General features: G+C 36.6%; 2 protein-coding genes across 4 annotated transcripts; one reads left to right on the forward strand and one right to left on the reverse strand.

Moving 5' to 3' along the window:
• Nucleotides 1-911: 911 nt before the first annotated feature.
• Nucleotides 912-27168, reverse strand: LOC124416825 (regulator of G-protein signaling 7). Of its 3 annotated transcripts, XM_046898178.1 has the most exons (13): nucleotides 26629-27162; nucleotides 9723-9997; nucleotides 7123-7219; nucleotides 6580-6630; nucleotides 5650-5805; nucleotides 4897-5120; nucleotides 4591-4820; nucleotides 3187-3300; nucleotides 2943-3068; nucleotides 2644-2830; nucleotides 2289-2381; nucleotides 2139-2213; nucleotides 912-2025 (listed from the first exon to the last, which is right to left on the reverse strand). In XM_046898178.1, the coding sequence occupies exons 2-12, from the start codon at nucleotides 9963-9965 to the stop codon at nucleotides 2148-2150; spliced, it is 1587 nt and encodes a 528-aa protein (XP_046754134.1). In that variant the 5' UTR covers nucleotides 9966-9997; nucleotides 26629-27162; the 3' UTR covers nucleotides 912-2025; nucleotides 2139-2147. The 3 variants fall into 3 exon arrangements, with proteins under 3 accessions (XP_046754134.1, XP_046754135.1, XP_046754133.1); XM_046898179.1 differs by having other exon boundaries at nucleotides 912-2245; nucleotides 26629-27168; XM_046898177.1 differs by having other exon boundaries at nucleotides 912-2213.
• Nucleotides 15042-17270, forward strand: LOC124416826. Its single transcript, XM_046898180.1, has 3 exons — nucleotides 15042-15420; nucleotides 16835-16963; nucleotides 17070-17270. The coding sequence occupies exons 1-3, from the start codon at nucleotides 15197-15199 to the stop codon at nucleotides 17179-17181; spliced, it is 465 nt and encodes a 154-aa protein (XP_046754136.1). The 5' UTR covers nucleotides 15042-15196; the 3' UTR covers nucleotides 17182-17270.
• Nucleotides 27169-27262: the final 94 nt, after the last annotated feature.

The raw sequence follows: 27262 nt of genomic DNA on the forward strand, positions 1-27262 counted from the left end.
AACCAACTAGGCAGCAAATACTTTTTATAAACTTTCGCATCTAGTCCTATGTCTTTTCACGCTATACTGACATGGGAAAAAAGTGATTTTCTGTTCAGGATAATCACTTTTTTGCCAATTCTATTACAATCATCACATATGTTGATTCAGCAATGGTTAGCAATAGCCGCATAGTGAAATTCAAATAGCTTTCGACAACACTATCCCTGTGTTTAAAAAAAAATACGTTGATCATGTTCAATACATTATGTTCCATGCAAGGGTTGTTGAGCTGACTAATAATAAAATGACACGATCGTATGTATATATATATATATATATATATATATATATATATATATATATATATATACACATAAATTGTTTACGCGTAAGACAAATAAAATTCAGCTGATTCAGCTCAATATACTAGGACATGTTTGAAACCGAAAACGTGATATTATAATGAAACAATTACGCTGTTTTTCACTCAAAACATTGTGAAAATAACCATGGAATGTGCTTTTTTAATGTGTGCAGGTATACGTATGTATATACGATAATCTAACAAATTTTTTTAGTCGTTTCTAAGACGTAATTGTACAACCATATTCACTAACACTATATACACACGGATGCTTATACACCGTTGATTACCACATTGGATGAAACCGTAATCAACTGTTAGGTATATGTATATATAAATATCTATTAACAAGCTCAGGTATGGACAAGCTAGATCAACAATAATAATTACTATGCACAGGATACCTGCGTATTGCATTATATTTCTATACGGATGCGGTTTTTCTATAAATATTGTTGATAAGCAATTATACATGTACTGTATCACCTTGAAATTGGTGAAATGCCCGTATAGGTAAGCAGGTTGCCTGCACAAGTGTATGGCTGGTTAGTATTATAATCATTTATTATATTTAATATAACAAATGTTCTAATGTGTATCGGCCACATGAGCATTCCTTAATTGTACACGTAAATGTTTATACACCCTACAGCCTATCACACATACATTCAATTTGTCTAGTCAGCATCTATAATCACAACAACTTTAAGTACTCGGCTATATCACCGAGGATTAAAAGTGATCAGTATATTTTTTCCAGTCGACTGTTTGCAGCCACTCTCCAGTGTAGAGGTTTGTGACTTATTTTTAAATAATATCTCAAAAAAATTTGTAGTTCATTGTCTAATATTATATGCATCTTAAAGTCTTTCTTGTTTTGCTGCAGTATTTAAGTTGAGTCATCGAAACTTCTTTTATCTTGTACGTCAAATTATATACATTCACATTTATTTATAAAATACTTAAGAGTTAGAAAGAGATTGTTTCTCAATGTTTGCACTCTAAGTTTGAAGAACAGCGATTCTCTCTCTAGTGAGCATGATTTGATTATCTCATGGGTTGTACAATTGTATTTATTTATACAAGTTGACTTTTACAATTCGACACGCACTTATCTGTGCTCCTCTCTGAACAGTAAAAACAGCAATCGGTCTATCAAATGTTCTGGTCGAGTTTCTAGCTCTTCTTCACGGTAATGAATAATTAATTGAAATACAGTTTCTGAACTCACAATGAATTATTTTTACATAGAATTCATACACCTCAAAAAATATATATTTGCAATTGTCGGCAGTGGGCTAGGTTTTATCAATGTTGTGTAGACTTCCGATGTGTATACAAATCTATGTGTATACTGGATACATGAATGAGTGTACATATTTGCGAGATTACTATATCAGTGAATATTCTGTCAGGTTGGCAATTTTCTTATTCCTTACCCTTTCAATTTTCTTCGCATCTACTTCGTTTATTCATATAATAATAACACCGTTTTATAATTATATCACATCATTTGGAAACAATGATCCCCGCCCCCCCCCCACCCTCCCTTTCCGCGCACCCTATAAGGAAAATATCAGAACTGCATTATCGAGAATCTCATTGAAATTCCAGTGCAGCAGCACTCTCCTGAAAACTTTTCAACTCGGCAGGTGCGGTATAACAAATTCAAAGCATGTCTGTAATGCAGAACGAAAAAAATTACTGTGCATCGTCGCGTTCTTCAGTCTATAAGCTCGAATGTCAATGGAGACTAAAAATTGAAACATCGCACTAGCCACAAAATTATTACATGTTTCAGTTAAGATCCTGTAGCATCCTTGCGAGCGGTGAACGACACAATGGAACGGATACCTTTTACTGATGTCTGAAACAGAAGGTGAAAGTAACACTAATGAACTACATGGGCAGTTAGTCATGAATATAAACAATGAAATCTTACTTTTTTCTTGGAACCGTTGAGAAAATCTTTGTACATTTCTGAGCGTAGATATCTCGAATAACTATCGCTTTTCATCAAGTGATATACGTGAGCCTGCGTACAAAATGTTACAGTGAGTGTTAATATTTTTCGTCGGCCAATAAAAATATCATGAGAACAAAAATGTCAAGTTAAATATAAACAGTTTATTGATAGTAACTTGATAAGTTAAATGTGACAGATGATCATGATTTGGATTGTAATAAATTTAAAGTAGTATTTAAACTTGAATCAGATTAGACACAATTTTCAATAATCTTCTCTGAATTCTGCCATAGAAACAATAAGATGTACTAGTATGTGTGAAAATAGTTACAGCAGCGATGTCGAAACTCCATCTGTCCGACTGTTCCAAGTTCTTCTTAGTAGACTCGTACGATCTTGAATCAACGTTAATCGGACAGCTGGCATCAATACCTAAATATTCATCCCATATTTCTTGAACTCTAGCTTGAACGTCACGCTGAGGTAAGGTTTTCAATTCCTGTGCAGCTTCCCAAAATCTATAAAGGGAATCGGTAATAAATATGCCACCAATAACATGCTATCGCAGGTATCATATTCGGTGACAGTTCACTTTAATGAATATTGATATATTACTCGTATCAATCATACTTCAAATTTTCTCCACTAAATTCCTTATCCAAAAAACGCACGAACTGTTCTCTGCCAATTGGATCTTGAAGTAATTCTTGTAGACTAAAAGCCCATCGTTTTACCCGCCTAGCAGATATTTCTTTTCTGTAATGTAGAAGGTAATGTAAAAAATGACTGAACACTACGGCATAAAAAATAGATAAACCAACAAATTCAGAGAGAAGACATCTCCGTAATTGTTCTAATAGCTATGAAAACTTACGCTATTTTTTCCTGTTCCCACATTTCTGGATTATCCGAAACCCATGGATTGGTGAACTCTGGTTGGGTGAAGAATGGATCATACTCCACATATTGCTCAAAATAATTGATCAATCTGTAAAATCATACAGTAGTGTTATAGGTATACTGTTCCGGAAAGATTATCCACATTTGATATTATTTGCAGAATGGGCCCGGCCTTTTCCATTACAAGAGTAAAAAGTTAATAGCGGTAAATTTCTCTTAAATATACGAGAAAATATAACACCATAATTATAGAGTAGTGGGACATACTAGAATGATTTGAAAATTGACTGTTCAATAAATTTCTAACTGCTACCGGCCAACACCTTAGCTTTTCTGAATACAAAGCAGCTCTAATGACAATAGAAAATGTATTTAGCTGGTCTTTGATTGTTTTGATAGCAATTACGTACATAACAGCGTTATTTCTAGAGATTTTCGGGCCTCGCGACGCTTAAGAGGCTGCTATAATTAGTCTTTACCGACCGAGTAAAACGTCAGCTGTTCCGATTGTTACCGACATCCACGCATCACTGACTTAAAAATGCCGCATACACCGCGATTCTACACGTAATATCGAATGAGAATAATTAAAAACTTTTTTATCGTAAGCAATAATAGCCTCATAAAAATTAATGGCTGCAATTAGTGGCAATTCAGTTATAGGCACATATTTTGTGATATTATTTTTTCGTAAAACAAATATTTGTTTGAACGTTTGTGTTCGGCATTACATATAAAGTTGCGCTAAGTACAATTTCTTTATATCGACGATACATAGGCTGTGGTAATAAACAAAGTAAGTGTCATTATACTCGATCAGTAAAGACTGACTATAGCATCCTTCTGAGAGTCAACCAAAGCAGTTTCTTTTTGCAATATATATATACACGCGTGCAAAGAATCTTCGCGGGTTGAATTCATGAAAAATGAGAGGTATCTATCCAATATTTGATAGAAAAATGTATTCCTTCAGTATACGAATCTCAATCCAACAAAAATTTGATCGTATTGAAGTTAGTAACGTTATCGTTACGATGCATGCTTAGGAAAAACCGTCATTTTGCGTTTTTGGAATCATTTGAAATTCAGTAAACTGTTATAAAGTAAAGTATACTCATATTTTTAATTCTTAGTTCCTTCAAAGTCATTATAAAAATATGAGCGTAGTGATTTTTCACTCGATGTTTCATTATGATAACGTTACTAACTTCAACCTCGTAAAATTTGTCAGCGTGCTCTTTATCTCTATACTCGTATTGGCCATTCTCTTCACTATATTAAAGGATTCTGATAAATTAGGATTTTTCAATTTTGCAGCTGGTAGAAATCGATTGTAAAAGTTCCTCAAGTACGTCAGAAATATTTTGACACCACTTACGCTTCGGCGACTTTTGAGACTTTAATATTTCGACGATCTAATCTCTGCTTCAACATCGTGATCTCATTCTGCAACGTATCCGTTGGAGAGCTGACATCAGAGTCTGTGTGACTTGGCGATATTCTTCCTCCGCCAACACCTAGCTGCAGATGCTTGCTGGGTTTTGCTGCGGGTTTATTACTGCGGCATGCCTTTTTAATATCAGATTCTGTGGTATTTACACATCCAGGCTGAAATTCGAACAATGAATATTTATCACATGTGATTAAAGACTTTTTTCAACTCTGCAATACCGACGGATCTTACCATAGGCCTGTGAACATCCCAAAACGCTCGCTCTTGACTGTCCAAAACCTTGCGTTCAAGTTTGTCTCGTTTCTTGTCAACCTTACTCTGGGCTTCTGCTTGCATGAATATGAATTCCCACTTCCTGGAAAATATTTTTTGCAACCTGGCCAAATTCTCCGCTTCGTAATCAGCCAATTCTAATCTTGTTTTGTTCTGCATTGTTCGTTTACACAGATAAACGGCTGGAAAAATATAAACACTCATTATGTAGAAAAGGACTCGACTGTAGAAAGTCTCGTTAAAATATAAAAAGACTAGGGGTATTTCACTGAAGCGTTTGAGGTGTCAATATCATTCGAAATCTTTTCGTAATCCCTGGAATCATTTTGCAACCTTCGAAATCATACTGAAATCTGCAATATTAAAATAAAATTCTACACTAAGCGTAAGCGTCAAGGCAATCATTGGTAGAGATGAGAAATCATTTTGGATCAAGGGAATTTTGTAATCCTAAGAAATCATATGAAATCTTAGAAATCATGAGAAATCACGTAATCAAAGTGAACTTTATTTGTCAACTAATTCCTCGTAATCACTCTATAAAATGTAAGTAATCACTAGATACGTAATCATGGTGTCAATTTTTGCTCTGATGAAACACTCCTTGATTAAATATGTACTAAAAATTGCTTATAAAAAAGATCTATAACCGTTATTCATTATCAAGTTAATCTTACAAATAAAATACATGTCCAACTGGTTGGTGATTACCGTAATCAGTGTTCTCCGGTTCCCAACAATTTGATGGCCAAAAGTAGGGGGTTTGAAACCTATAGAAGGTGTTGTCATTCTTTACGGTAAGGCAGTGGTCGTCGATTGGAAAGAAATAGCCATGCGCTGCCATCAGGTGTGCGACGTGAAGTGCTTCTGAAATTTGGACATCAGATTTTTATCCTTTGTAGACAACTTTTGAAATACATGTACAATATGTTTCTGAATAAATGAATCAGGAAGTCATTACTACGAGGTTGAACTTCGTTATGTTAATGTATTAAAGACAGTTTTCAAAAACCTTGCTATTCCGCTGCTCTAAAATTCCAATAAGATCGTAAATCACGGCGTACTTGAAGCAAAGAATTCTTATTTTATAACTATGATCTATGTAAATTGATTCTACAGTTGCAAAATAGTGATTTCCTGTTACCGTCACAACTTCCAATTCGTGAATTACTGGAGTACTGGAGTACTAGACTCCAATAGTATTAATTCAAACATTACTGGAGTGGTATTGAAAAAAATGAGATAGTCTTGATACCAAATTCTAAAGAATATTTTATTCTATTGATGCATTTGTTTATTATCTTCATACCAGAGAAGCATTACCAGATTAATCATCTTTGGCGATTAAGGGGGGTACAGCTTGGACGGTATAAAATCATGCTTATTTAAAAAAAAATTTTTTTATTTTCAAAGAAAATGAAGACAGTGAAAAAATTCAGAAAAACTTCTGAAATCTTTTTGAAACTATGAATGATAAATCTCTAAAACTCAAATTCCTCAAAGTATTTTCATTTTCTTTAAAAACTTTCAAAAGTAGGTATGATTTTAAACCGTCAAAGCTGTACCCCCCCTAAGAATAATTCAAAATTGCGTGAGTCTTGTGAAGATAATGATTAAATTCGGCGTATCAATTGCCTTTACCTTGATCCTCGATCTCCATATTCTTCATCATCCAAGCAATGAGGTCACTTCCTGAAAAATTTTGCATATTTCACAATAGAGTTGTAGCGATCAGCATCATGTAGGTAATTTTTTAACCCTTCAAAGAAGGTTCGACTGAAAGAAAACATTGAGAAAATAGTTTAACCGATTCAACAAGAATTAGAAAAACATCAGGGATAGTCATTTGTACAGGAAAATCGATCGCTTGCGAGATAACTCCAAGAAACGTACTTTTCAATATGAGATTCATTTGGAATTGAATGAAATTGTTTTGTTAATGATTTTCTTATTATTTCTTGTAACTGATAATATCGATTATTTTTCTTCTTTTTCTATTAGAAAAAACAGCATTGGGATTGATTGAGTAATTATTTCTTCCACTCATAAGATGGAGATAAAATGCAGATGTGTAAGTTTATTTTAAAAATATCAGATCCTGGCTGTGGTTCTCGCCTCGGTAGTTATATGCTCTTGACGGACGACTCATATGGCCTCAAGTTGAACAGGCCTACTACTACTCACCAGTAAAAACAGATGGAATTTTCGTCATGAAAGTTTTGACAGTTTTTACAGGCACTCCCGTCACTTCATCCAGCATCTTCTCAACAATTGACTCCATCTGGAATTAACGAATACAGACCATTGCGTTGTATGTTGTTTAAAAATTGTGGCTATCTTTGCGATAACGTCAAATTTCTTTGTAAGTGAATGTGGTAACTTAGAAATGAGAAGGTGAATAAAAAAATAAAATAAAAAAAAAATGAACCAGTTTTAAGGAAGTTGACCAAAAATCGATAATTTCCAATAATTTTATTACGAGATTGTCATGTGTTGAGTATTTACCAAATTATTATACAGGTACGCTATAAAAATCTCTTTAAAAAAATAGAAAAAATTGATAATACCGGAATGATAAACGATGGCTTAAATGTCGATGCTTTACTTCACATACCGCATGGTTAAAGTCCTAGTAGATTCGTTCTATTTCACTCTAGCGTCATTTATTTTATTGAGAATATTATATCTTATAAAGTCACTGAAACAATTTATTATTTTCAATACTCAATCAGATATCCCTATTTGTTAATCACATTTAATATCGGCACAATGTGCGAAATTAAATCTACAACCATATCATCGTTGTTCGAATTCGTAGGAGATATAATTCTGGACAAAAAGAGCTATCGTATAGCGACCTAGAATGGACTTCTGAATTTACACTGGATTTGAAGCCATTTTGAATCATTTTGAAATGAGCATCGATATTTATACGTTGGAGTCTCATTTTGTTATTAATGATAGTATTCTTAGTGTTTCGAGATTTTTTTCTGTATCACAGGAACTTTTCATTCAATGTTACTAACTCAGTTTCAGTGAAACTTCTCCAATCTTCGCTTTATTCCGGTTTTGTTTCAACCCTTTTTTTAATCTTGACTGTACGTCTCATACATCCTTAAATATCTGCAGTGTTCAATGTGCGATTCATCCGGCCATTTTGGTGGGCATCAAGTGTTAATCGAGCCATTATAAATTAAGGATCGTATAACCTTGCGAACAGGGTGAAAGTGGTATCGTTCTGAAGGAGCCCAAACGTGGGAAAGGGGCGAAAAATAAGGAAACAATAAAGGCGGTTGAGATATTGCAGGTCATATCATTCCAACCGAAGCCGGGAATGAATGAACTGAAATCAAGCAAGACCCACTCGGGAACACTGCATTTGTTCTTGCCAAAATCATTCAGAATTTTTTGCCGGGCACCGGACTAAGGTAACAATAGATCGTCGTACTGACTCACTGGGAACCGAAAATTGAAGTCAGAAGGTGGAGTCCTCTATCACCACGTGATTACATCTTAAATATTGTCTAGAGTAGAATTGGAGAGGCCAAGTCAGGCGCTGATAGCGACCAACGGAGTTTTGAATTTTGTGTAACACTGGAATGCAGTTGATCGAACTACGTTGAATGAGTAGAAGAGACGGTCTGAACCAAAAGTTAGAGAACGGAAAGATCGTTTAGAAAATCTCTAGTAATGTGATTTGGGCAAATGGGATGGAGGATTAAAAACACCTGACGTATTTTGAACGTATCGATTGTGAAACCATTTTCTCAAATTGTTAATATCTTATTGTTAGCTAATGTTATTCGAATATGCTTGAAATCATGTCTTTTATATAGTACGAATGTTGTTGGATTCGTGAATCCACTTCCAGAAAAACTTCCATCGAACAGTGATCCGAAATTCACATTCGATGTTTCACTGAGAACACTCAGAATACCGAAATTGGTTGTGTGATCAATCATTTTGGTAGGGTTGTATAAGGTGTAAAAATAAAAAGGCGAATAGAATCGGTGAATAACAACGCAGAGAATAAAATTTCTGATCCAGAATGTGTTGTAAAAATTTGGCAAGCGTAAGGAATTTTCAAGACTGCTCTTACGAGATGACGTAAGCACGTGAAGGAGTGAAAAATAAGAGAAGCTCTTCCGAAACCACTATCGACATTCATTGATTTGCCGGCTTGCTAGTGGTTTTCTTCACAAGTTTTATGCCCTTGGTTTTACGAGGAAACGAGAATAGATTACTACCGTTCAACTGCCACGACCACTAGCATTGCTCCGAAACTACTTCTCTCAGATTTTATACCCTTCTATTTTTGGTCCACGAAGATAAAGCTGCGGAGGTGCAGCAAGAAGTACAAGTGGTAAACAGGTGCAGGAGCCTAAAGATATATACTAAACATATATCAGAGTGTGTCAAATCAGGGTAACATTTTTTTTTGCTGAAACAATTTTTATTGATTTAGTATTCTAGCGGTAAATTATGTGTGGATTATTACCGAAAACATGATAATATTGGCAACAGATTTATGACAAAAACAGTCATTCTGGTATGATTATGCCGACCAATCACAATAAGTACGCGTAGCTGTCTTCACCGTGACATAGTATGAAAGGAAGTAAATTTTACTATGAAAAAAGAAAATCATTATAAATAGTCATTGAAACGGGAGACTACACCAATAATGACAATTTGAGTTGGTAACAATGCCGTCGATTTGACTGATACCAAATGCATAAAATGAATTAAAGGGTTGAGAAATTGGTGATTCAAATCAGTGTTACTTTTTGATAGACGAGGTAGTTGGGCGTGTCAACGGGCCAGGATGGGGTCGTGGATTTTTGAACCCCTCCGGTGGCTGGAGCCGTTTCTCCGGAGGCGTTGGCAGACTGATCGGAGGAGTGTTGCCTCCTGTGAGAGACGTCGCTGCGTCCTCGGCCACCTGGTTGCTCGGTGCCTCCCTTCGCGGTGTTGTTCTCCGCCAGCTTTCGCCGGCACGCCAGCTTGTCGGAGCTCATCGTTACCATATCCACGCTAAGGGAGGAGCACCATCGCCCTCCTGTAACACATGTAGCCAGTTCCATGTTAAAAACAAAAACATTCTTTTGAAATCATTTTTTCATTAGTTAGGTTAAGTTGAGTGTAAAATGTTTGGAAAATATGAGGTAACAGTTGAAGTAAGTGGATGGTTTGGCTGATCTTGATCAGCCAGTTTAAGAACTTTCTGTTGAGTTGCATTTCGGGTGAATAGAACATCGACAAATGAATTTTTTATTTTTTTTTTATTTCGAAACTTTGGTATTTAAATAACTCGATAACTGTATGATCGGTAAAATCTGAAAGTTAGATAATTCTGAGCTAAGAAAATTTGTGTCGATTGAGACCACAATCATCGAACTCTACTAAGAACTACTCTCGAGATTTCGATTTTTTTGTTTTCAAAAGATATCGAAAACCAGTTTTCAAATTTTTCTCCTCCCCAGCAAATGACCATTCAGTGGAAGTCGATAACACGAGTCGTCTTCCTATTTTGGCTTAAAAGTATGTGAAAAGATTTTCGCTGAAATCGGTCTGTCCCATTGACTGACTTTTCCTTTTCGGTATAAAACCTGAGCTGAAAACCCTGAGCTGCTTTATTTTCAAACAACCCTGACTGTACGAGTGCTGCTGTGGCAAGCTCTACTTATAAAGTTGAATCGCACAATCCCCGCCGAGTCTTTGCAACGTCGAGGGATGAAAAGAGAGCAGCCGACCAACACTGGATGACATAATATACGAAGAGGTGGCTGAGGGTATAACGAGACCGTAATACCAGGCAGAGAGAGCCCCTGCTGCTGATGGCAACACGAGGAGACCACGGGTTTCACCTTTCATGCTCGCCGACTTTGAACACTCCCCTATTTACCTATTTGCACGCTATTGCCGGTATCAAAGCGATTTTAGGCATATCAGAGAATTTGAATTTCAGACCTACCGGCGCCGCTTTTACGTCCGAAGGTTCACAATGGTTGTTGAATAGGGTGTTAAAAAAAAAGACGATTTTTTCTTTTTTTTTTTCTTATGCTGTCCAAAAATTGATAGTATACCTAAAACCAAAAATTTTTGGCAACAATATGAGCTCTTAATATCAATAGTAAGGTTTGCCTCTATCCATTTCTTTATTTTTTATTTAAAAAACACGGGAAATTTTTTTTTTTTTTTTTTGAATTTTTATTACTTTGGAACGGTTCATCGTAACAACAATCTGAAAAAAGAGATTTGTAGGAAATTTTACGTTCTACAAAAAAACGTCTGAAGATCAAAGTTCCTCAGATCAACCGTTTCAAAGATATCAGCGATAAAAAATAACACTAATAAAAAATTTCAAATATTTTCCAATAAAACTAGAAAAAAATATCATATGCCATATTTATATTATTATTATATTAGTTTACAGTCTCAGGTTAACAGAATTAAAGTAATTTTACATAAAAAATAATATCTAAAAATTATTCACAATAAGGTTCACAATGGTTGTTGAATTCCTGGAATCAAGCGACAGTTTTCAATGGAAAGCACGGTTAAAATTCAAACTACGATCCATTCTTTCCGTTCAAGTATATTGTGACATATTAGTCTTCAATTAAATATAATCAATTGTGTTTTCTAATAATCATCTGCCTGTTTAATGACCAATCGATTGTTGTGTCCGCTATTCTATCCTCATTTCGTAGATCATATTTGACTCATCCGAAATGATTCCATACTCTAAAAGGTACAAGGAAAACGAAAAATTCCTCTGACATTGTCTGTATCAAGTATGGATTACTCCAGAAACACACGGTGATTTATTTGCTAGCAATTAGCTGACAATTGAAATGGACTGATTGTGAGTGAATGATACATTGAATTGAGTTCAATCTTACTTCCATCTGTGACAAAAAAGCAAACTTAAATTTAAATTGAAAAAATGGCACGATCAGGTAACAGTAAAAGTCTCCCTGCCATGATTGTTTCCACAAAGACACGAGCAATATATCGTGAATAATATTTTTCACGTGATAGTCTCTATAGGTAAATGTCTATATTTAACCGCAACAGCGGATGTAACGATCGAGGGTCTTTCTCGCACGTTCGATATACCACCACCTCTTCTTGCTACGGTTGATTGAACACGGGGAACATATTTGTTTCGATAAAGTTACTTGCAACCGAATGCCATAGCAATTGATAAGAAATTTTCAACGTAGCTACTTGAACTGAAAATGTGCTTTTGTTCCAAGTACCATTACCCACGCAAGTTTCAAAATTTGAATTTGATGTTCACTGTTTGCAGAAAACAAGTGAAGAGGCAGGCATGTTCTTTGAGAAAGATGATAATGTACAAATTGTTTCATCTACCGAGAGAAAACAATGAAACTTTTTGAGAAAAAAATTCCATGACTTTTTCAGATTTTCCAGGACCTAAAACCTAGTTTTCCCTGACATTTTCCCAGTTCTAGTTAGTTACCAAGACCTAAATCTCTCTGAATCCCATAGGATTTGGGACGAGCTTCTTCGCCAAGCTTTTGCAAATTATCACATCTGCAATTTGAAATTGAATAAATATCACTGCCAACATAACCTCCATGAGCCACACGTTTGACAGCTGATTGGGGAGGCAGATTAACGATGTTCAATCTGCTAATTGTATGTTTGACCATTTCCTCTCGGTATATCGAATTCTTGATTTTCTCGTTACGAATGAAGCTGACATAGCTGTAGTTTATTTATCTGTGTATAAGAGAGAGGCTCACATCCATATTAATCATTCACGTAGCAGTATAACTCGCTCGCAGGTGAGCCAAGGTACGGTTTCTGTATTTATGAACCAGCGGGATCTTGTCTCTGCACCACAAGCCATTGTTTATTCAAACTCTGCAACCGTTCATGAATATATAACCTTGAACTCTTTTGGCAAAATTTATATTTTACCGACCGTGATTGCGCAACGGCAAGAATGAATATTCGGCGATCTTTTTAACAGGATAACAATTATTTCGTTTTCATGAGGTGATTTCCTGCACTAAAAACTAAATAGAAGGCGAAATAATTGGTTCTTGACCTCAGTTTGACGAATGAAGTGAAATCTTGGATGTAAAAAAAATAGTATATTTGAACCTGTTCATTCATGCAATGATTTGTACCGATTCTAACAGGTTCAAATATACTATTTTCGTACTGAGGGGGGCCCACGTCTCGGGCAGAAAAGTTAAAAAAGAATTTTGTTTTACGACAACGCTGGTCAGGGGCAGACGGACAAATATCCAAACATTATACCAACTTAACGTAATTGATATTATGTATCCCGTTTTTATTACATAAGTAAGGTTAACGTGACGAAGAACTGATTATAAAAAAATCGGAATTTCGTCATGCTAGAATGACTGGATTAGTTGTCTTTTCACAATATGAGTATATTTTTCTTTATTATGGTTTAAAAAAATTCGTAAAATCCTGAAGTTCGAAATAACGATTTATTTATAAAAATCCATCGTTACAATACCCTCACGAACTTCAACTCCATAAATCTTCTGCCTGGTTTCCTGTTTTATTTTATTTTCCTCCACCAGAGCTAAACCTTGCCACAATCTCGTCGATACATGAATATATATGTTATTCTGGTATGCACACGAGGCTCGACTTTCCGACGATGAGTTGTATATTTTTGTGTGAGGTAACATTCGCCGCGGTGATGTCCAGCACGTGTTATAATTCATCCCAACTTTACGAGCCAGATTCTGGCACGTGTTTCGTACTTCCTGGATATAAAACAAATGTCTAAAGTCGGCTCCACACTGCCAGTAGTATATTTGACGAGAACATGAATACTCGAGCATTTAACAAATGGTGCGAAAGTAACACCCCCCCCCCCCCCCCCCCTCCCAGCCACATTTCTCTACAGGAGCAAAAATCAACTGTACGAATAGCAGAAAAAAAAAACAAAAAAAAAAAAAAAACAATTGACAACCCATTAAATATTATAGCCGGCTGAATTGGCATCGTTCATCCCTCTATCAGAACTGACAATAAGTCAGATCGAACTCCTTTAATTGTTACTATCGTTTACACCCTTTACACCCCATCTCGTCACATCTCGGTTACCTTCGAGATTTTGCGAAATTGTACAGGATTTGCTTAACGTCGATACATTTTCCTTTCACTTTGAAGAATCTTGACGAGATTTCGAAAGTTGGATAGATAATCTCGAGTGAAACACTCCGATATTTTATAAAAAAAATTTTAAATCATTGTCATCTTTTGGCCTCTCGCGCGTAAAAATGTAATTCACATCGTTCCGCAGAATTTGATTAAAAACATCGTAATTCAGAATCTGGTTTAACGTTATATGCACCTCAGTTTGATTCGAAAAATTGTATCCTATAAATTGTTTCAGCAAAAAGTTACGCTGTAATTTAACAAACTTTTTATACATGTAATTTTTGAGTACTTGAAGCAGATTCTAATAAACTTTTGGCTTCAATGTTCATCACGTTTACTTAAATATAGTTAGTTTTTAATAATTATTAATCGGTGAATCTTGCCCAGAATTGAGATATAATATGAAAAAGAATATTAATTGCATCTCATGTTAACGTGAAATTAAATCTTGATTGGATTTAATAAGGTAACTAGTACCAATATCATTTCAAAAATTAAGTATCCCAAGTACTTGCACTGTCTTAAATAATTTATTTTCACAAAATTTGATTTCATTTGAAAGACGATATTATAGTAAAGCAAATCCTGAGACCCGATGTTATTGCAATAAATTCTGAAATACGATGTTGTACTGCTCAATTATCAATACGACTTACACAGGTCAAAGATAAAAAAAATATATACATTATACATCATATTCGTAGTATCTATCATATATATATATATATATATATATATATATATATATATATATATATATATATCAAGTAATGAAAGAAAATCATGTTTCGTGAGAAATTTATTGTTCATAATGATAATAAATAGTCTATACGCAATACCCCCTCCCCTTAGCGTATATGTATATATATTATTCATTGTGCCAAACGGTGAAGAACATGAGGGAGATCACCGCGGTATCTGTTTGCATAAGACAACTCGATACCATACATACAAAGAATGAAAAAATCCCCGCGAAGTCGATGCGTGTCTTTTGCTCAAGCTCGTTCGATGCCGAGTATAAATAGGCCTGGATATTGAGGACGGAGCATGAAATAGTATCGAGACGGCTTCGATCGATATGTATTCCTCATCGACAAGTTCTTTCGCCGTGATGGCGATCTTCGCCTGCATTGGAACTCTGCAGATTGAGGCTTCGCCGAGCCCCATTCGGTACGTAACACCAAAACCAGGAATTGACTACAAGATTCGTACAGTGACGCCAAATCCCAGGATTCGATATCTTCGATCTTTGGATGAGGAAGGACTTCTGGGAAATCCCATCGAAAATGAGGATTTGATAAGGTAAGATTTCCATGCGGGAATAGCTGCAGCTTTTTTTTAACCCTTTCAGTCACGCAATCAGGATTTTTCTTTTCTTTTTTTTTTTTTGCCACGGAAGTGAAATTATACCTTTCAAAAATTTAATAAGACTAAAAACCCATAAAATGGGGTGAAAACGGGGTGATTTATCAAAATTGTTTTAGACATCATTCTTGAATGAAAGTTATACGAATATTTGTTTCGAAACGGTACAATTTTAGGCCGAGAATAGGTGCAACTCCCACTAACTACTATCTATGTGCATCCCCGTAAGAAGAGTGAAAACTACCCCTATGCATTGAATTTTGTAAATCTAATGGTCATTTGAAATCTCTGTTTGTCAATCACAGAATTTCAAGCGTTTTTAGTATAAGTTTATTGCCAAGTTTCTCCGCTAACAAATTACATTCACAACAAATCGTAATCACTCCAAGGTTTAAGTTTTTTTTTTATCGGAGAATGCGTAACACTTCAGAATTTTGCATGGAATATAAAGGAAAAAAATTACAAAAAAAGGTGCCACTATAACGGCTTATGAGGCTGAAAGGATAAAAAAATGAATAAAGCAACTGAAAAGTGACGCGTGAAATTATTAAGACCGAAAGTTTCTCGCAACAGTGAAAAACAGTTGTTAAAGCTCCAACAGAGCGAAGCCAGCTCGAATATTAAAAAAATTATAATTATCAACAATGATTTTTTCGCTTTACAATAAAACTTCTGTATCGTAAATTAGGCATTTCACGACGATCTTGATTATCCAAGTTTTTATAGTCTGGGATATTTAACTGATTTGTACAACTTATAAACGTGAAATAATTCTACACCAATCGATTCCACCCTCTCCTTCAGAGTTAACACTACCTACTTCAAACTCGTGCAACGTTTTTATTCTTTATTAGACTGGAATTTCATGAGCAGCAGCAAAACGTAGCAGCAACAGCCGCATTTCCCACCATCCAAGCATTCTGATGGCTGTCTAACCTAACCTAACATTAATCAGCCAATCAGAATGCTTGGATGGTGGGAAATCTGGTTGACTAACCTAACCTAGCCTAACCTAAGCTTAGTCAACCAATCAGAATGCTTGGATGGTGGGAAATCTGGTTGACTAACCTAACCTAGCCTAACCTAAGCTTAGTCAACCAATCAGAATGCTTGGATGGTGGGAAATGCTGCCGCTGCTGCTACTTTTGCTGCTCGTGAAATTACAGCCTTAGTCCATCAACCGATTCTGAAATTTTTCACGTCAACGTCACAATTGGTTACTTCAAGTTTCAAATATTGGAAAATGAGATATCCCTTTGCCAGTTGATTGTGAAGTACCAACTTATAAGTGTCAGAACCTGTGTTTGATCAAACTGACGACGATTCAACTGATTATTGAAATTCTTAACAGTTATCCTGGGCGGCTTCTACCGAATGTAGAAACTTTAACCTTCGCACAACCTGCCGATGAATATGTTCCGGAAGCCAAGAATTCCGTCGAAATTAAGGATGAACACGCCATCAGTAGACGAAGTCCGGAGTGAGTCTTTTCGTCATAAAAATATCAGATTATAACAGATTCGCATAGAGATACATTCATCTCGAAATAACACTTACAGTAGACTTAATGATACGTTGCTTTGTAGGCGAGTTGTCATCAATTATAAACCACCACCTCCAAATGGGCCACGTTACGCCCGCTCAGCGAATGCTGAAGAAGCTGAAGAATTTGTGATGCCGTACGAAGACGAAGAATAAAAACAATAAAATTGTTGCTAAGATAAATCAAATTTTATTTATCACTCAACTAATGAGTCTACTTATATATATACACAGATGCAAACTGATTTGAATATTTTAATGGTGATAAAATTTTTAACCTGTTTTTGAATAAATTAGAAAAGTTATCGATGTGAAAAACTCGCATTTTTGTATTCAAACCAATGAAGTTTCTGAGGATGAATTTTTAGAAAAAATCGGTACTTAACAACTCATATTTTGAAAACTAAACTGCCTCAAAATTACTCCGAAGTTGTTAAATAGTGATTTTTATTTCAACATTTTGTTATTCCGAAGATGATGGTTCCCGAAATATCGGGCGACTTTTTTTTTTGTAATTTTGTCATGACTCATGAGGTAGTCGTGCATTTAGTACATACCTATTCATCAAATTATTACATTTGAAACCGAAAAAATTCTTTTCTAAGAATACAAAAATAGAAAATACTGAAATTGTAAATAAAAGTTTTTGTACCAGTGCCTTATTTGACAAGACGTTTGCTTTTGCTCTACAATTTTAGCACATGCGCATTGTACATTTCGACGGTTATAGCTATTCACTGTCTATAAATTATGTATGATAAGACCAGATTTGATACCGACAAAATTTGGATCTAATTAGATCCAATTACATCTGAGTAGATCAGATAACGTTTACTAACTTCAATCTCATCCTGATCAACAGTTCCGTTCGAATCCGAATTGAGTATAACTTTTCACGATGAAAAAAAGCGGATCGTCACGCAGGTAGTTGACATTCAGAAGTCAAGCCGTGTCTACATACGTTAACGTGGTTCTTATTTTCGTTATGTCAGAATTTCTTCGCGCTAACCCCCAAAAAGTAATCATGTTGTAAATGTATAAAAAAAAAATCAGGCTAAATCCGAAAAAAATTTCGATAAATTTAACACGCCCCTCCAAGTAGTCGAATTTTATAGGAAAAAAATTATTATATGATAGAAAAAATTCCTTTCTAATTTCTTTCTCAGAAATTTTTTTGGATTTAGTCTGAATTTTTTTTATATACAAGATGATTACTTTTTTTAGGGATGAGCGCGAAGAAATTCCAACATGACCCAAATAAGCACCATCCTAATATACACACATACCACGTCTGCGTGAATATTGGCACGGCTATATAACTCCCTCGCAGGGTTATCCTCGCAAAAGTCAAGGGTGACATTTCCTCGTTTCCTTGCCTCCAGAGTCCCGAGCAATGCAAGCAACCAGGGGACAGAATGCTCATAACCTTGGGGAGGAATTTCTTTCGTTCGAAACCCGTGCGGTTAGAAGTCCTCGGTTGTTTTCACGTTTCCGGTGTGCTCCACGTGGCACCCTAGTCGTTTCAAGGGTTTGACCTCGCTTGCGAATCGCATGATTTGGTCCGATGACCTTGCATATGCGTGACTGTTCGCATTTCCAGTTTCTCCCTTTTCGCCTTTTCAGGGATTCGCTGATTTTTAAACCGTGCTCACGCAAACTTTCCGAAATGTCGCAATGGGCGACAAACCTTCTGTATCGGTGTCCTGTCACGATTAAATCCGGGGATCCATAGATCGTTGTTGGTGGTTTTCGATTGGTATGGCGAAATCAGGAAATCTGACGAGGTTCAAGTTAGTGCAGACGTTGAAGTAACGCAACATTTGGAAAAAGATTACCTACTATTTCACAATTTTAGAGTCATGAGTTTCCAAGGAGTTTTAAACGAGGTTTTCAGAAATGATCAATTTTGCTTTTTTATAATCAATTTAATTTCGGACAATCTTAATGTAGCGAAGTAAATATTTTTCCTAAACATGCGTCGTTACAATAACGTTACTAACTTTAACCTCATTGATTGAAAAGAATGTCCTGCAAACAATGTTCGAGTTTGATCGGAATTTAATGTTCCCGTTACTTTTGTGATTCGATGTTGAAATTGGAAGAATGGATGTTGCCTGAGTAGCTAGTCATACATATAATTTGAGAGTATGTATTTATGTACTACATACCTACAACATTGGGAGATTATGCGTGAATGTCGCATCGATCTATTCGTCTACTACAGGGTGGGCCCAATTCTCTCCAACCCAAGTAAATTCACTGGATTTTACCCGAAAAAACCAGGTCTAAAACAACATTATTTTTTTCTTTCAATACGTGTTTTGTTTAATAAATGTGAAAGAGTATATTTTTAGGTTATATGTGTTTAATATATATTGAAAAATATCAAAACGAATGATTGACCTTAAAACAATATCTTATAGTAACTTAAATATTAGTTTGCATATCACAAAATCGCTACTAGACAAAAACTGTAGTAACGCACTTGTAGAAACAATAAATTATTTATAGTTTGGGTTTGATCAATAAATAATTAATAAAATAAGCAAATACCTTACATAACTAATTCCATGTTCAATAGTAACATTAACAATGATGCAACGATTAATGCATCACAAAAACGTAATGAATGGTTGAAAAGGAAATAAAGGAAGGAAAAACCTCCTCAAAAAATCTGGATTTTCGTCTACCCTGGTCTACTATCCGACCTTTTTTTGATCAGGATTGAAATACGAAGATAAATCCTTCAGTTTATAGACGAGTATAATATACTGTTAAGACTGCGTAATGAATAATTAATTTTTCCGATCAATTTTTAGTACATACATCAAGCTGCACGTAGAAAATACACACGATAACTAAGAAAAAAATTGCACATATGAGTGTGAGTATGTTCTATACGTTAGTTTACAGGTATATGTATATCTGGGACGTACTACAGGGTCGCCGGTAATCAATACTCTTCGTCCTCATCCCTCGCACCATCCGCTGGCTGTCCCTGTAGCCCTGTTGCCATCTCCCTGCCCCATGTTGCTATCCTCAACAATTAAAATTTTCTGGTTATGGCTCCTACGTTATTACCGGCTGACCACACTGACCGCGAACCGCACAGCGACGCGACGGACAGAAGGACGAATATCAGATCCATAGATCGCTGCGGGGTCCTGCTGCCTAATATTAGGCGTTTATATCCGTCACGCGTTTCTGGCTCCCAGCCTTTGAAGAGGACTATAACTACAGGATCTATAGCTTTGAGGTCATATTCGTGCCGTTGGTCTTGGAATTTCTCCTTCAAGGGTAACGGTAGAGTTAATAAATTCTTCGTCAAAGAAGGATGAAGTATACTTGATCACTCCTTGATTAGGTGTGCAAATAAAAAATTACATTAGTATCGTCAGATAGAATGTCGAAAAATAATTGACCCATATTTTTTCTTTTTTCAATTCAATGTGTTATTAACAAAGATATAGCAAGACGAATTCCGCGTGACGTCATAATGTTCTACATCCAAGCACATTGTGACGTCACGCGTCAATTTCAAACTGCTATATATCTTTGTCAGCGAATGTTGAATTGAAAAAAGTAAAAATATTTGTTAATTAATTTTCGACGCTCTATTTGAACATCTAATTATTTTCCGAAAGACATCATTGTCTGTATACTATATACGTTGGGACAACACCTTCCGGCTAACTTGTTTTCGGTCCGAGACAAAACCAGTCATGTGACAATGCACACCATTTTCTAACGTCAGCTGCATCGCCAGTCATTGTCACACAAGTCGTACAGAATTGAACTTGCATTTTGTTTCGAACCGAAAACAAGTTAGCCGAAAACTCAAGGCATTAATGTGAACATTACTGTATTTGACACATATGGATATTATTACAGATACGGCTAGTTTTTCGACCGAATCGATTACGTTATGAGGATGAAGTTAGTAACGTCAACGTAACGAAACGTCAGGGGAAAACAATTATGACTTTCAGGGAGTCAACTTTTCCAAATATATGAGTGTTTTTTTTCATCATAGTTTACTGAATTTCAGGTAATCCTAAATGTACATACAAGGTAACGCCATTTTGCTTAAATATGCATCGTTATTGTAACGTTACTAACTTCATCCTCATATTACGTTGGTAACGCAGATTCAGCCCGTTATAGCGGCCGGCTGTACTCGTAATCGACTCGACTGAAAAACTAGACATCTCTGAATTAATGTCCACATGTGTACATACATACACTGAGGACAGTGTACCGTGAGATGTGTTTTATTATATTTAGGGGTGTAGTTAGAACATCTACGGTAAGAACGCGGTAGTTTATCATCAATGGTCGTGTACAATGAACTACTAGCAGATTAGATGCGCTATAGTCGGCCACTTTTGTGGACAGTTGTGTTCAACAACTCGCAATTCGCTTATATATATTTCTAACCAGAAAAAATAAATTAAACCCATGATCAATCGAATGAGCGGGAAAAAAAATTTCGTTGTTATAAAATCCGTCGATTTTCCCAGTAGTCGGCCATCAAAACTAAAACGAATATATAGATGTCAAAAATTATGATCTCATTGTTTACTGCAAATGTTGTTTATTATCTAGAAATTACAGATCGTTGAATTAACATTTATTCGGACATTAATGGTGTACGTAACACTATTATTTTTCTTTTTTCTAAATCACGTATTTATTTGTTGGTTAATCAGGTACTAACATTCGATGTTATTTTGGGCTAAAGTCGTAAGTGGCCGACTACAGGAGGTTGCTGACTTACCGGCGCATCTACCCTGTAACCTAAATTTAGTTTATTTACTCCGTGCAGTCAACGTTCATCGTGATTTAAAGATTTCAGCACCCAAACCTATAAATTGCTTAAGGTTTTCGATCTCGATTTTTGACCGGCGTTTCTGAAAATTTATTTATAACATGAAATACACGTAGTAGGTACACCTATCAAGTATATTGCTCTAAAATTTATGTGACATGTAAACGTAACCTCTGAATACGGACACCTTGCTTTTGATAAATTGTACCCTCTTCTGTTTACCTCAGGACACACACGAGCCCCATGCACTCCTCTCGAGATTGATTAACTCCTTCGTTGGGATTGACGCAATAGTGCATCAACCTTTATTTCCTTATTTAACTTGCTCTGATTTGAAAACCGAGCTTCACCCGAGGGTTTTTGAGCTCACTGAATTCAAATTTGAAAATTCAAAATGGCGGCGCCAATATGGCCGATAAAAATCAAAAACTTTACTTGATTTAGATGAAAATTAGTATTCCGGGATTCCGGGACTTCGGAAGTTACATTCTCTCTTCCGAAATTAACCATTGAATGCTAGTATTAGGATCAGAAATTCGAGTTTTCGATCGTATGTTACACATTCTATACCAACGGATAACGAAAAACGCGCGCAGTGTTTTTACCCTGAGGATCATGTCCTTTATTTTTGTTGGGTAGACTTCAGGGTAGTTTTTATCTCTTAACCGGCAGAATTAGTACGTGAAAAATACGTATCTGATGTTGTTTGATGTACTACAACATATCACAGAATGAGGAAAATCGGTTACTATTCAGGTATTCGAACTCCCTAAAAATAAAAAATTGTCTATCGCAAAAACTGACCATCTGCACCTCAACCTTATAAATACGTCCTACTGGGCATATTCACTCTTTCACTCTCTATCAACTTTGTCCCTTGGGGCACTCCGGCGTTGCTAAGAATCCAAAGGATATTCGGTGCCGCCTGAGCATCGGTCGATATTATGCGTGGGACAAGTGGACGCGCCCTTATACCTTATACCTAAACCAAGAAGGGCACATGTTCACCCTAACGAGTGAGTGGACAACCACGATAACCAAGGTATTGAGAAAGGTCTAGTCAACGACTTGCGCGATCATTGTCCATTTTGGTCCCTCTTCGTTTTCCTTTCGGTAATCTTTTATGCTGTTTCCTGTACATTTACACTCGCACAACGCATTCTGTTCAATCATTCGTTAAGATTTACGACTTTCCCGCGTTATTCGAGTGATGGAAATTTGTTCTCACATAGCTATTCAATAGCTCTGCTGCAGGTTCTACTGAAATGATGTGAAACGGAAAATTTGAGCGACATGATTATCGCATTACTGCCCTTAAATACCGGATTAAGAAATCAAAAACATGCGGATACATACGCAGCGTGGCACACCTATAATTTGAATATATTATTTTACGCATATCTAACTAGGTTGATTCCGTCACCGAGAGTTTCGTGTATTCCTTGTTCAACTGCGCCTTGAACCACGCTGGCGTGACAGAATTAACTTTGCCGGGTGTACATATACGCGTATAATACAGCATACGGTGAAAGAAAATTTATTTGACTAAGCGTTCAAACACGATATCCGTATAAATAGACGCTAATAACTCGCTGAACGTACATTTAAGCGCATGTATATTGACCAAAAAACAAATAAACCACAAGGTGCGGATTTGAATAATAAAACCCAAAATCTACGATGTATAGTTCAAGTGGTAAATATAATCAAATGAAATCTCGTCAACATCTAAGCCGAGTTAACGTTCTCACATGTGCTAATTTGACGTGAATGTAAAATGCAATGCTTTATATTTGAGTCAATTTCCAAATTTGTAGCACGCTTGGTGCTTCCTGGCTTAAACGTCCTTACATAAAAACATTTTCTTTAAGCTACGCTGCGAAATAATAACACACACATAACATTCAGAAACAATTCCCCGAACGAACAAGACTTCCTTCTACGATAAAAAAAAATTCTGACAGTCATAAGTATGTACCTGAAAACCCAAAGCTTATTCGGTGCAACATATTCGTCGTAAGAGGATAGCTACAGTTAGTCGTTACCGACTGAGTAAAATAACTTATGTTGACTATTATCAAAGCGTGCGCAGTATTGATGCAAAAATGCGGCAGTCAGCGAAATTCCTATCCTGTTACTGTTCTATACGGAAAATATATTCCTGTAATAACCGTACCGCATAATATTACCACTTATTGAAGGAATACACGTCCTGGAGGTAATTTAGCATAAAAGCAAAAAGTTTTTGAATAGTTTTGTTTGCCAGTCCATGTCAAACTGCGTTGACTGCTGTATTTTCGCGCCGTTGCTGCGTAGGCTTCGATAACAATCAAAGTAAGTAACGTTTTACTCAGTCGGTAAAGGACAGCATGACATTTGGTGGAAATCTTGCCACATTATCTCCGTAAAAGGGTACATAGTTAAGACGATAAAGTTTTCGTTAAGAAAATGGAAACGTAATTTCGACGTGTCGCACGAAATTGACTACATAGTCAGATGCGAGTGTAGGAGGAGTTCCGGAACAAACTCCACAACTCGACACATGTTGTTGAATCAAGTTATATTACAACTTGCGCGCTCTCCTTTCTTCTCGCACGAGGATTACAGGATGCCCAACCAGCTCGGCGGGTGGTTTCTAATCTCCTGCAGCTCGGGCAAGGATCGCCTCAAAACTTACCTGAAGTTCTGATCAATCCAGCTTGAATAACGACTTCAGTCGTCACTTACATAGCTATAAATATATACCGATAATAAATATTTGAGAAGTGAATGAACCAGCTGCTTCGCTATTCGAGGGTATACAGCGTTGAAACGATAGCTAAATATTGTATTCAACTGTTCGTTTTAATCAATGGGTTTCTTTCGTGGAACCGAAGATTTTACCGATCGAAACTTCAAGTACACGAATCAAGTTGTTATCTCGTCCCACTGAGAGTGGCTGCACTTCATTGTCTGGCGTAACAGGATGCTCGAAGGGAAGATAAAAAAGCAATGATGGCATCATCGGTCACGTGGCTGCTCCCCCCCACTGGCTGAAGGACCGCACAATACCGGAGTATTTGTTCCGTGGTTCGTATGTGTGTACACATCTGCCGCTGCAGGCCACTGCTTGAGACGAAGTCTATAATACACGGCTGGCAACGTCGAACCAGCTGATGAATTGTAGCGTACAATTTGTTCCATGAGCAACTACGTATACGGACCCTTGGTTCCTTGGTTCAGCCATACAGGTTCAACTCATTACTCGTTGTGTACAAACATATCAGTTGTTGCAGATTACTTTCGATAAAATGAAATAGATAGACCAACGCAATAACGTAAGAGTAACAAATCCAACATAATATCTGGAAGATACTCTGGAAGTATTCGTACGTTATTCGTTTGGCAGAATCACTGATTCTTTCTTTTTTCCCACAAGGAAACATATTTCATCATTCACTGCAATAAAACCTACGTGTATCCGTTGAAAACTGATATGACACGAAGACCGGACGCACGTTGGTGGCGCTACAATGGCAATAGCACAACGCCACAACCGCATTACATACTTGTATGTATGATCATGATTTGTGAATTCTGATATGACCATGCAACACGGCATGTTAAACCATATCCTTATCAATGGAACAGTTGTAATAACTGTAATTGTATCGTGTAAATCAACACAATTGTTGAATATTTAATATAAACATGTATAAACAATGAAACACAGAACGCGCATCGTGCAACAGGATTTTCAGTAAGAAAAAAATGTCGAAGTTTTACGGTCAATTGGTAGACATGATGGCCTTCCTTGCAGATTCAAATTTCCGTCAATTCCATCGGTGTTGAAGGCACCGATTAGGAAAACACGCGATTTCTCGAGCTGGTTAATATCCGTTCGTATTACAATACGTGGAATGCGTTAGTCTTATTCTCACTAAGAGGAATTTATTGAATCATACGCAACGTAAAGTGCAGGACGACAAAGATGATGATTAAGGTAAGTATCATGGACTACCAAGTATTCGCGTAATTCGTTCGACGTACGAGATGTTTGTTGCATACTACGTTTGTATAACTGTGCGTTAATCATCGTCTATAACCCGGAAGTTATAGTCGCTTTGCTCAAACATTACACAATACACATGTCTTTGAACTTTCAAACTTCATCTGGCAAACATCAACGTTTGGTCTTCTGAACTCTACGAATTTTCATATTGTCTTACGATTTGATGACCACCTTAGTTTCTACTACCGAAAAATTGTTTTCGATTTTTAGCATAATTCCAAGTCTGAGAATGTTACCTTCCATAATGTTCCATGTCAGAGGTGTTATAGATTGAAGGGAAAGAATAATAGAACAGAACACATCCTCGGGATGATATTGAAATTTTGATGAACGTAATGAAACATCATGTAAAAAATCGTTAGCGTATAATTTTAGAACGACTTTGAAGTAGTTGACATTTCAAAATATGAACATGTTTTCTTTGTTCATTATTCACCCCTGAATTTGAGAAAAATTCTAGCGGTCCATGTAACGATTTTTTCTAGTTCCAGTCTTTTTCTAGCTTCACGATGTTTTAGCTCCCACGATTAACATAACTCATGCAAAATCGTTATTCTGCAGCCTGTACACCCTGAATTAGCAAAACAGTAACCTTTTGCCACTGAAGTATCGTTAAAAAAATGTGAAACTAACTGTAACATCAACAACCTGAAGAGGCGATGCAAGGTTTATAAAACAACCGATGTACGTACGTTGTAATACAAGCATTTTTAAATCGACTCACCTAATCAATGTGATGAAGACACGTCGTCCCTGATAAACAAGCAAGTTAAAAACGATGGTCAAGGAGCCGAGAACCGTAGCGAAACTGGCGAGCGATCCAGAGCGATCTCATGTTGTCACAGCAAACATTCCTTAGAGTACGTGCTCTCGTATTACCAGGTGGGATAGTCGGGGGTTTCCCAAGGGAGCTACATGCTCCCGAGCGATAAGAATCTTCCTCCTTTCCCCCAGTTCGCGACCCCTGCCGACTCCTCGAGGCCCGGACCTCCTCAACCTCAACCTCTCGAGAATTTCGCGCACTCTCTTTGTCAGGGTCAATTGAACCGTGAACCGTTCCCCGTCGATTCTCCGCCCTCCGCTTTTTCGAAGCTCGCAGGGCTCGAACAGAACGGAAATCCACCGCCGTCGAGGACACGACAACAACGACGACGACGACGACGATATCCGTTGCACCAGTGCCTGAGTATAGGTAAATAAACACAAACTGCACGCGCGATGCGAGTCCCACGATATCGGAGCCGCGAGGGGCTGACGATGCGTCGGTCTCAGGGCGCGATCCTGCCCCTTCCTTTCTGGAGTGCGTACGATTGCCGACGGAAACGTGTGATGTACGAACGACCACGCTCGACAACAAC

The sequence above is a fragment of the Diprion similis genome, chromosome 3, assembly GCF_021155765.1.
Source record: "Diprion similis isolate iyDipSimi1 chromosome 3, iyDipSimi1.1, whole genome shotgun sequence".
NCBI lineage: Eukaryota > Metazoa > Arthropoda > Insecta > Hymenoptera > Diprionidae > Diprion > Diprion similis.